Source organism: Chanodichthys erythropterus, chromosome 15, assembly GCF_024489055.1.
Source record: "Chanodichthys erythropterus isolate Z2021 chromosome 15, ASM2448905v1, whole genome shotgun sequence".
NCBI lineage: Eukaryota > Metazoa > Chordata > Actinopteri > Cypriniformes > Xenocyprididae > Chanodichthys > Chanodichthys erythropterus.
The window spans coordinates 26,675,346-26,687,465 of record NC_090235.1 but is presented as its reverse complement, the minus strand read 5'-3'; the positions used below and the strand labels follow the sequence as shown (position 1 = coordinate 26,687,465).

General features: G+C 38.4%; 1 protein-coding gene across 2 annotated transcripts in view; it reads right to left on the bottom strand.

The window, feature by feature from the left end:
• The window catches only part of znf704 (zinc finger protein 704), a 62,291-nt gene that overhangs the window by 16,375 nt on the left and 33,796 nt on the right, over positions 1-12,120 (bottom strand). For both annotated transcript variants that reach the window (XM_067411416.1, XM_067411417.1), the window contains exons 3-4: positions 3,104-3,207; positions 1,268-1,509 (exon numbers count right to left, since the gene is read on the bottom strand). In XM_067411416.1, the coding sequence (XP_067267517.1) occupies positions 1,268-1,509; positions 3,104-3,207 (346 nt within the window). The remainder of the gene's footprint in view (positions 1-1,267; positions 1,510-3,103; positions 3,208-12,120) is intronic.

The window sequence follows — 12,120 nt, the reverse complement described above, 5'->3', positions numbered from 1 at the left end:
GGTCTATTCATTCCCACAAATGAGGGAAGACTGACAGAATCTGGGATGCACCTGACATGAGTCTGACGAACTGGAAGATAAAGTAGATTAGTGCCCGTGAGCAGCCTAGTGCATTGGTAACTTATCTTCGTAAAGAGAAGTAAATTGCCTCTCTACACAGCATCATCATGTCTAGTAATGGCACCTCCAAATGAGCCACATCCCAGAGAGGACAGCGTGTTATTAAAAGTAAAGAAAAATGTGCCCATGACTTCTCAAATAATCTGTCTGCATTGCTAGTATGAGACTAGATGTAAATCACTTTAACAAGTCATGTCACATGCAGGAATAAAATACAAAGTACAAGGGCTCTCAGTCAGAAAAAATAATTTAATCATTATTTATCTCTCAAACTGCTAATTTCTGAAACTGTATTGAAATACACTGGGAAATGCACTCAACACAATGTAGTGATCATGTTTTTTTTTTTGTTTTTTTTGCTGGTTTGCTGCAGCTCTTTGATTAGGGCTTTTTCCATTCATCGTGATCTTCATTTGAACAATCTCAATATTGATTCTTAAAATCCCAGTTACTACCTGTTACCTTATGATCAATTTACAATTTAGATTCCACCTGAATCACATACATTAACTAAAATCCCTAAAACAATTAGGCATAATGGTATTAACTAGTGCTTGACTGATGCTAGATTTTGTAGGCACCCATAAAAACCTGATTTCTGATTGGCCTGATTTGAATCGGCTGTTTTGTTTTAAAATCAATAGGCTAAATGTCGTAAAATTTCCTTAATCTAAAGGAGTCCAAAATATACGAAATCACACTATACATAAAATAAAATAAAGCACAAACAGTTTAAATTATACTCAATACACTGTAATCACCTCTAACTTTCTTTCTCCACATTTTAACTGCATTTACACCAGTCGTAATTAAAAATAAAACTGTAATACTGGCACTTATTTTTGCAGATATTCAATATTTGCAAGAGCCATTTTTGCTGCCGATGAATGTGCAAATCGACCTCTAGTATAAACATGAAGTATTCAGCACTCACATAAGGGTCTTTGTCTCATTCTAAATTGCATTTGAATTTCACTTCATGGATCACAAACCGTGCCAGGGACACAGACGGCAGGGTGGCTGCGGATTTTTGTGTCGCTCATTGTAAATCTATTATCTTCCTTTATCCATTTTTCCTATAGTAGCGTTTAACCAAGTTACGCCTGATCAAATCTCCATAAGTGAAGGTGAGATGACAGCAGCTCACCTTGCGTTTGCGGGGGATGGGTTCGTCGAACAGCAAGCTGTTGCCATCATGCTCATCGATGTTGTCATCCGGCGGGCCGTTAAGGCTGGGCATTCGAAAGGGTTTGAAGCTGTCAGCGGACAGGGGCGGAGATGGCGTGGACGGGTTGGACTGGTCACTGGGCGCACTCCAGCTCCAGTATCCACTGCTGCTGTAGCTGGATGGAGTGAAACCTCCGTCCTTCCAGGAGCCATTTAGACCCTCTGTATGGAGAGGGCATAAAGACACATTAAGATCAATAATAATAACCATCATCCCGAAATATATACTGCTTTATAATACACTAAACTTTCAATTAAGTGTAATGAGGAGTGAAAAGACATTAACGTCATGTTAGTTTATGAAACCCAGTGGGCAGTAGTGCTTTAGCACACTGTCATAACAGAAAGTTAAAGTCCTAATTATGTTACATAAAAGCCACAATTATAGTACTCCATTAAAGGCATTCAAAAGTTATAAAACATCTTCATCATGGTATGCAGTCCAGAAGCAGCACGGACTCAATGTGCTTTCACATAAGACGCGTTTGCAGGGCGTAGCTGATTTGCGGTTGTGTACCACAAATACACCTATTAGTTATCCATTTATTCATTATTTTGATTTAAAATCCAAACATTTTTACTGAAGATGCTTTTTCAGCATTGTGATTCTCTTTGTACACAGCACAGTAATACAATCTTTTATAGACATATTCACGTTTAAATGCAATAAAGTATTACTTCATTAATTATATATATATATATATAGATCTATATATGAAGTTGTAATGTGGCACGTACAATAAAAACATGGTACTAGACGAAAAATGTAAATGAAAATTAGAAATGTTGCCTTGATAAATAACTACTAAAATTACTAAAATCAAAATAAATATAAATTAAAGCTAAAAACTAAAACTATGACAAAAGCACATAAAATTATTAAACTAAAATTAAAATTTTAATGATTACTGAAAAATAAAGTACAATAATTTAAATAGGATAGGATAATAGGATATTATATAAACATATGGGTCACAATACAATAATTATGTGGTCCTTTATATTTACTTTATAATATTTTTAAAACTGTGATCTGTGATATATATTGTGATCTTTTACTTGTTTCTCTGGGACTTTGTTTATTTATTTGTTTAATTATATTGTAAGCTTATTCCAAGTCTCTTTCCCCCATATTTATGTGAAAAATAAACTAAAAATAATTATTTGGTGAAAATATTGATACAGTAATGAGACGTAAAATAACTCAGTAAAATGTTGTTGTTGATTTTTTTATTTTTTTTTTACCCACCCCAGCATATCATATGCAAAGAGGTTAGCCAATCATAACAGAGGTCATTTACATATTGAAGTCTTAATTTGTTATGGCATGTCAGCACAAAAGGCCTTTTTTTCTAAGCAATAAACTACTAAATATATAACACTTAAAAAGTACAGTATCAAAGACAGTGAAAGGTCAAAGAGAAGGTATAAATTTAAACTCATTTATGCGTGTTTTGGTGCAAAACACCTTTACTAACATTAAATACTACTTCAGGGAATCAACAATGCTACAGAAGTGTAGAATATGGCCCCTTTAAGTTATTAGTAGATGACATCTTTAAGACAGCAAAAGCTAGTCTCATGATGCCTGAACTAATGCACTACTGTCTCATGTGATAGTTTTTCATGCGCATGTGACAGAGAAAACAGGAAATAGCTTAGTGAAAAGCAAGCTGTTTCTGCAGCTCACAGCAGACAGTGTGAAAAGGACTTCATGAGGACTGAGATCACGGTGTAGTTGTGAATAGTTACTTACCGCTAACTTTTACAGGAGGGCTCCGCACCAGAGGACTAGTGGACAGGCTGGTCAACACCATGGCAGCCGTAACTTTGTCCATGTCCACCTCCTCCTCAGATTTCCTGTAAGAGCAAGAAACATAACTTAAACTCACCATGAAATTGACAATTCTTATTTTTATGGAATATTGCAGTGTTTATTATAATTATATATCACTTTCTTAAAGGGTTAGTTCACCCAAAAAATGAAAATTCTGTCATTACTCACCTTTGTGTCGTTCCACATCTGTAAGACCTTCGTTTATCTTCGGAACACAAATTAAGATCTTTTGATGAAGTCTGAGAGGTTTCTGTCCCTCCATAGAGATCCAATGCAACTACAACTTTCAAGGTCCAGAAAAGTAGGAATGACATTATTAAAGTACTCCATGTGACTCCAGTGGTTTAACCTCAGTTTTATGAACCGACGTGAGTGCTTTGTTTGTACAAAAAAAAAACATAATTTACCATTTTATTTACAAAAATACAGATCTGCAATGCACGTTCACGAGAGCTTCACAAGGCACGCGTGTTGGGTTCAGACTCGCGCATCAACTCAACACACATGCGCGAGTGTTCACAAGAGAGCTGACACTTTGGATAATATTATTTTGTAAATAAAGTGGTAAATTATGTTTTTTTTTTTTGTACAAACAAAGCACTCTCATATTGCTTCATAAAATTGAGGTTAAACCACTGGAGTCACATGGAGTACTTTAATGCTGTCTTTCCTACCTTTCTGGACCTTGGAGTGGTAGTTGCGTTGAATCTCTATGGAGGGACAGGAACTGCTCAGACTTCATCAAAAAGATCTTAATTTGTGTTCCGAAGATGAACAAAGGTCTAACGGATGTGGAATAACATGAGGATGATTAATAAATGACAGAATTTTTATTTTTGGGTGAACTAACCCTTTAAATGTGCCCTTGCAATCTTAATCAAAAACATTAACTTCCCTTCCCTCTCGCAAAAACATCTCTTCTATGATGACGTGCACCGGCATGAGAGCGGGACAATAATTGTGGGAAAATTGTGTTATGCCTGCTTTCACTTTCCCACCACGCCACCTCCCCCCATTGTTGTATTAGATTTTTTATAGTAAGAAGTCATTTAGTTAAGTTAGAGAACAGAAATTACAATTAAAAACTGAACGAGTCTGCTCACTTCAGAATGAGTTGCAGCACAGATCAGCAGCAGTCGTCAGATTTCTCCTCACCTCACCCATTTTGCCTCATTCCTGAGTCCTGACTGACAAGACAATGGCAGATGATTTGGTTTTACCGGTGTTGTCACCAGGGTTCTAAATTAGCACCCGCCAACCCATCAAATGCGGGTTAAAATTCATTTTGGCGGGTGTTAATAAAAACTTACTAGCCAGTTTGGCCGGTGATGCATGAGGCTCTGTTCTCGGTCATCCCCCTGGCAGCACTTCCTACATTTCCCATGAACACTGTGCCGTAATGCTACGTGGTGACGTTTCATACGCCCATTGGCTGCGCGCAGTTTGCAGTGAAACCAGTGCGAGAAACCATTGAAACGAACGGAGCGTCCATCAGAAAACACAAGGAAGAAGAATAACGAACGGAGCCAGAGCAGGGAGCATAGACTGAAAGAGGAGGGAGTTAGATAGTAAAGGAAAAAGTTACGATTAAACTAAATGCGGCGGTGGTTGGGACAGATTTCTGGGGGCTAGAATAGGAACAAGGCAGGGGATGAGGATATCGACAGAGAAACGAAGAAAAGAAAATTTAATGCCAAATGGCTGACGGGTCGTGAATGGCTTGTGCTTGATCATAAAAAAAGTAATGTTTTGTCAGGATTGCCGCATGTACGCGAAAGAAAAAAACAAAATGAGCAATTTCGTGGTGGGAACTAATAATTTTAATAATTAACAATGTTAATAAAATGATCAAATGCATTCAGTGACACTCATAATTTCTCTTATTTTTACCGAAAAAAAATTTGGCTAGTGGAAATTCTGATTGGCTGGTAACTTTAGAAAGTTACGAGCCACATTGGCTGGTGATCAAAAAAGTTAATTTAGAACCCTGGTTTTCACATGTCGATTAACCGGTGGGAAAATTTCCTCAACTGTCACATCCTTAGTAGGTGTGCTCTGGAGTGCCACTGCGTTTGACGTGGAAATCTTATCTAGTAAATTTCTTCTGTTCAGTCCATCAAGGTCAGACGCGAGTAAAAACATGCACACTGGAGAGCTGATTATAGTGGAAATTGAAGTTGTAATTCTAATTAAAAGCGATGTGAATGTGAAGTGAATGCTTGATTTAAAGCAATCTATTGTACAAGAGCTATATAAATAAATGAAATGAGTGTGAAATTGCAGAGCTAGTGCAAATATATCCACATCACTTTGATCAGATGCTTTCATAACTACTGTTTTCTCACTGCTGTGTGTTAAATTTTGTTCTTGAGAGGAATACGTGCAGCACATATTTTCATATTCTTCTAAACGTTGGGATGTTTGCTATGAGTATACCTCTGCTGAGTTATTTCAAACTTGTTTTTACCTCTAAGAGAAGAACGAAAAAGGACTGCGCCTTGAGTATACTGGGGCCCTAATGGTTAGGTATTACAGACCTCAATTCAGGCCACAAAAATGCTATTACATACACGTTGCTCTGAGCTTCCATGCCAGATGCTGCGTTCATTGTTGTGGGATCTCCAAAGCTGCACCACACAGCGTTCCTATGATGGACAGAACAAGAACATCTGTCCTGACAGATGACTCTCATCACTCACAGATGCAGTGTAACATGTCTCTTTACGATAGCATGATGGCGAATGATGATATCTCAACACAACCCATTTCTGCTTTGGGAACGGACCGGCTGATCTTACTCTGTTTACAGGTTTCTAAACAACAAAAAAGGGCTGCGTGAAAGACATGTCAGTGTTTTTATATAGCAAAGGACATCTGTAAAATCTCAGATGGGTATTTTATGCCTGTGATTGAAGGATGGATGATGAATGCATTGATGTGTGGAAGGAGTAATAAATCTTCTCAGCTGTCAGCTCAGAGGAGCACATTCTCTCCTGGGAAAACCTGAGCTGCCCTGCCAAAGGCACAACATGAAATCTCATAAGAGAGCGAGAGACAGAGAACGAGAGAGACCTCTGGCTGACATAGAAGCCCGGGACCTCCATTACAGATAGGCCTAATTTATGTTTCTCATGCGGCGAGAATGATGTCATTACGGCTTTTGGATAAATCACGGTAGGCTGCCATCAATGCCGCATTTCCCAGGACCCCGCTATTACAGCTACTTCCTGGTCACCTTGGGAGAACACGTTGGGAGTGATGGAGCTTTCCAGATAATGCCATGCTGGTGCTCCAGGATGACGGCTAATTAAGAGCTTTAATATCTCTCATCCCATGGAATATTGTAAATTTCTAGAAATGTATTAGATCCTATGTAATTAACATGTGATATATTGCCACTCTTTAAAGAAAGAAAAAAAAAGGATCTCTGAAGTCCCAAATCACATGAGTCATTAGTGTCCTTATCAAGCCATGGGAGTGAAGCTGGCCACACATTTATGAATAGTAATTAAATGAGAAGGTGAGCAATGCATACAGCTGCAAAACATGCATTTGACAGTAGACTAAGGGGGCTTTCACACTAGACACGTTTGCTGCGGTCTCCTACAAGTAGTTTCGGGTTTCGGTCGCCCGGTGCGCTCCAAAGACCACATGACAGCTTTCACATTACCAATTTTTCATGCGAACAGTGTCCCATTTCAAACTAAACTGCCAGTGTTAAAGCACCCCGAGTGCTGTCTTTAGTTGCACATCGGTGTGCTCATCCACGCAGTTCACATCATGACCCATTCCACATAAGGCCTGATTCATATAGCATGGTGATTTCAAAAACAACATTTTCAAATAGATACATCATGGCTAGGAATGGGTCGGGATGATCAACTGGTCATCCATCAAGTAGTCGATTAGTGAGTTCAAGTGGGGGCAGAGGACCCCCCCAAAAGGCCACAAGGGGGTGCTTGGGGATCTACTGAAAATTGGAGAGAAGAAAAAAACACTACAAAATGTATTTTTAGGGTTATCAGATTCAACATACTACCTTAATGTGTTAAATTAAATTAATTGCTTAGTGTCAGTACTACACTGAACTACTATAATGTTGAATATAATGTATAATAATGGGGGAATATTTGTGGGTCCTAAAAATGCCAAATGTCTAGTACCAGTAAAAAATAGCAAATGTTTATTTACTAGAGTTGCCAAAAGTACCAACTTCGGTACCAAGTCGGTACTGAAATTTAAAAAATGTGACGCTTTGGAGCACTGAGCGGATTCGTAAACATCTCTGATTGGCCATTGTGTTGACGCACACATCGGATTTGTCTGTGATTGGCTTCAATGATCAATAGACATCAATGACGCTCTTCACCGAGCACATACACAGATAAAAACGGGAGTGTTTGAAAACACCCGTCTATCGTGGACCATTATTTTAAATATATCTGGTCAATGACAAGAATGCAAGCATATTCAGATTTTTCTGTATTTTCAGCTTCAGAATCCTGAATATTTTTATTTTGCTATCAACACTGCCCTATGCATTGGATTACCCGCACTAAGTCCAAGCCTATTCATTTCCACCCCCAATGTAAAACCAAATTTAGCATTTTAATCAACAGTTAATTTTTAGTTAACCTTTTACCATATGTCTTGAAGTACTGAATCGTGACATGAGGGAATCGTTACATCCCTAATCAATTCTGCTCCCATGTCCTCTGGTTGTCATGACCATAAACCAGCCTAATTACACAGGGCTTACAACTAGTAGATTATGAAAAGATGTAATTTTGCACATCTCTAATCATGGCCTCTTCCCATCATCACTAGAATATCTTCAACCATGAAGCTGGAAAAACACATTATAGGAGTTACTGTTCTCAAATAAAGAAAAAGAACAGACAAACAGATGCTCTGCTGTGAACTGAGCCTGTGCTGTATCCCATTGATGTTGGCTTGTCATTTCCCATCTCCGTTGACTTCTTTGGTTTTCTCAATGGGAATGGGACAATATGATCATGCTCCTTCTGCTCATTTTCAATCAGGCAGGTATAAATTAATGACCATGCTGTAGAAATAAGCCTGGGTATGAATTACCCAGATTTAAGAGTCATTAATACCCAGTAATTCTTCCAGTGGCTTCCCTCATTTGCAGGAAGCCAAACGTCAATGGGTTTTTTTGGTCATGGGGGTAAATGCGTGAGATGGCTGCCAGCCAGGATAGGGAGGCAGTCCGCAGACATCTGTTGCGATTCAATGGACAGATGTGCCAACTTTTTTGTAGCCGTCCAAACTCGCAAGACAAATGATAGGGCGGGTGGCTAGAGAAAGGCTATCCTACGTACCTTCAGACATCTGGACCTTTGTGTTTAATTAGTCCATTGAGGAGGCCTGTGCCCACAGTGGCAGAAAACTGGAAAGATGTTTCCAGTTTCAAAAATAACTGCGGTTTAGGAGGATATAACAACTGATTGGATTACAGTCATTTTCTCAAGCCAATATCAGTATTCTTGCATTTAATCAGTGTGGACTCATTCAAGCCATTCGTCCTTGCAACAGTGGCACAAAAAATGTTTGTGTGTATGTCTTCAACATACCAAAACGATCGAAAACAAATTGCTCTCCATTCAGAATTCAAAGAGAATTTCAGTGTCAGCAAACGCTGATAACTCTAGCACTGGGGAAATCAGGGGAATTCCCCGAAAAACCAGAGCACACAGCTCCTCCCCTGTAGCCAGCCCCTTCCTGTTTGGTTTTGAGCAAGAACAGGAGGGAGCAGAGTGATTCCTTTGAAGTTGGTTCGAGCTGGGCCGTCCATCGTTTATTATAGTCACTAGTGTATGACGCTCATTTCCTTCTAAATAACAGGCAATAAATCAGACACCTCAAGCTTCCCGGCGTGAGCTCCTATGTTCTGTTATCACTGCCATCCACGTAAAAATCTGCATACGACATGGGACAAATATGCATGAGAGACTTTGAGGCATTATAAGCGTTAACCTGCTGTAAACATGTAGCATTGTGACGGTGACCTCTGACTGTCAGATACTAATCAGATACGGTCATGGACCGAGCCCTCCGCGTTTATCTACGGCTGTGTGCAGATCCAATCAACATCACATACCTTTAAAAGATAAAATAGCTGTGGTATATATGGGCTGCTTTATTTCAATTTCCTGTGCAATATCATTACAGTGCAGCTCTGGTGGGTATGACTATACCGTCTATATTATACGGCGGTACAAATGTGTTCTGCAATAGCATTTATACCTGTAGTACAATTTAAAAATATACACCAAGCAGTAAACCATAGTCTGTGAAATGCGTGGTGGATGCCATCCAATGTAGACAGCTATACTAATAAAGCGATTCAGTTTTTGTTTATGGTTACTGGATTAATTTAGCACATCGATACATATTTGGTATGTGGTCAAGTGAATATACTGCATATATCAGCTATTTTCCAACCATTTAAATTAGATTTGTAAGGCATTACTCTTTAGATTATCTTTTGGGGTCCATAATGGGGAGCTGTTGTGCTGATGTGATATTATTTATATTACCTTTTGGGTTGCATCTATCAAGGTCAGAATTTTATTTTTCAAGCATTTTAAAGTGTGTTTTAAAGTTACTAGATCACACATGGTTATGTAATCTAACAAAGAATAATATAATATAATATAATATAATAAATATAATATAATATAATATAATATAATATAATATAATAATTAGTGCTGTCAATTGAATTTTTTTCTGTAATTAAATCACGATTAAAACATTGTTGCAAAACATTTTTTTTTTATTTTATAATAATTTCACAGTTACTCTCCAAATTAATGTAGAAATAACTTAGTATATTTTAATTATTTGTTTAATGGCATCTTTTTATGAGTGAAGGCCAGTATCACTGATACTAATACTGGTACTGATGTCTCTATGAAATAGATTTTTTTAAAACATTAATTATAGACATTCAACATTACAGTATAACTGCACTCTAAAAAATGCTGGGTTAAAAACAACCCAAGTTGGGTTGAAAATGGACAAACCAAGCGACTGGGTTGTTTTATTTAACATGTTAACCTGAAAAAAATTATTTGCACGCGTTAACGCGTTAATTTTGACAGCCCTAAATATAATATAATATTTAATGTTTTTGAAAGAAGCCTCGAAAGCTCATCAAGACTGCAATTATATTATTATAATTTAAAACATCTGTTTTCCATTTGAATATATTTTAAAATGTTTAAAATATATTCAAAATGTATTCCTGTGATGGCAAAGCTGAATTTTCAGCATCATTACTCCTTCAGAAATCATTCTAATTTGCTGATTTGGTGCTCAAGAAACATATATCATTATTATCTTATTATTAATGTTAAAAACAGTTCTGCTGCTTAATATTTTTGTGGAAACCGTGATGCATGTTTTTTCAGAATTCTTTGATGAACAGAACATTCAAAGAGTAAATAAGAGTAAATAATCACCCGATTTACTTTACCTATGCTCCTCCTAAACAATACATAAAACAAAATGGTAACAATAAGGTTCATTAATTAAACATTAGTTATTGTATTAACTAACATGAACTAACCATGAGCAACACATTTGTTACTGTAAAGTGTTACCAACAAAACAAATGTTGGTTGTCACTTCAGACAGTCTCATCTTGTCTAAGTTAACAGGTCTTGGACAGAAATATGCTGCAAAAGGGAACAAAATGTATTCTTTCAGTCAAAAGTCTGGCTAAAAGTACCCTGTCTATCATAGAAACTTTAGAAAACATCTTGAGTCTGCTCCGCCCAGAGGACCAGTCCAGGACTGTTTCCAGTTTTGATCACTGAATCTTCTGCAAGCTCTACCATCCAATTCTTCTGGAAATCTTCCCTTTTCTCTCTCTTTGGAAGGCAAACTTGCAAAACGCTCTGGAGCGAGAGACATTAACCTTGGCAACCTGACATAGATACACACATATTATCTCTTTTTAATTTGATTAAAGCAAAGAGTAATCCATTCATCATCTATTACTTGTATTATTATAGGTCGAGCGTGTCGTTGACATAGAGGGCACAAACGCACGCACGTTCTTTGTTCTCAATGCCACGCTTGTTTCATCTCACCCCCTCCACCCAGGCTCCAGAAGTGCTCTCCTCACGCCCGTAGGCTAAGCCTTCACACAAGATACTTTGAATGCGCGGGCTGCGCCGGTCTCGGGGGCCCGAGGGGGGTACTGTCGGTCAACACAGGGATGCTCGAGGCGGTCCAGAAATCACAGTGGTTGGCACCGGCCCAAAGCCAGCCTCCTCTTACCTCACACACACGGCCCAGCTCCCTGTAGTATGGATAAACACTGTGCCTGTGAAACCTGGCCCGCGGCCAGACGCAAAGCTGGAGTCAAACAATGATTTCCTATAATACTGGACAGCCTTGTTTACTTGCTAATCTGCAAACAGAGAACAGACAAAATGTGCGGCGTTTTGGCTACACTGGCCACTCATACGCCATTTATAGCCACCCCTGCCCCCACCCCGCACGGTTGGGTCGAGTTTTTACAGTTCCCCGCAGTGTTCATGAGCGTTCCTCGATGTGAGGAGGGTAAACAGGCTCACAAAGAGGGAGGTTTCCACATTCCTGCTAAACATGGGCTGTGTGTGTAAGAGTTGTGGTAATAAGGGTTAACATCGACCTCAGGATAGTGCTCTTTTTCACCATTAGGACCAGATCATGTTTGTGAAGGAAAAGAAAAAACAAGGCTTAATCTGACTCCGTCACACAGTGCCACCGTAAAAGAGCCTACATGAAAGAAAGAATAGGAGAAAAATCCCAGTCATTCATGCTGTTGGGTAAAATTATATGACAAATATGCTTAATATGAAAAGCTTCTCATAAGCACGTCAAAGAAAAATGCCAGACAGGGTGCAGTTGCAGGTGAATTT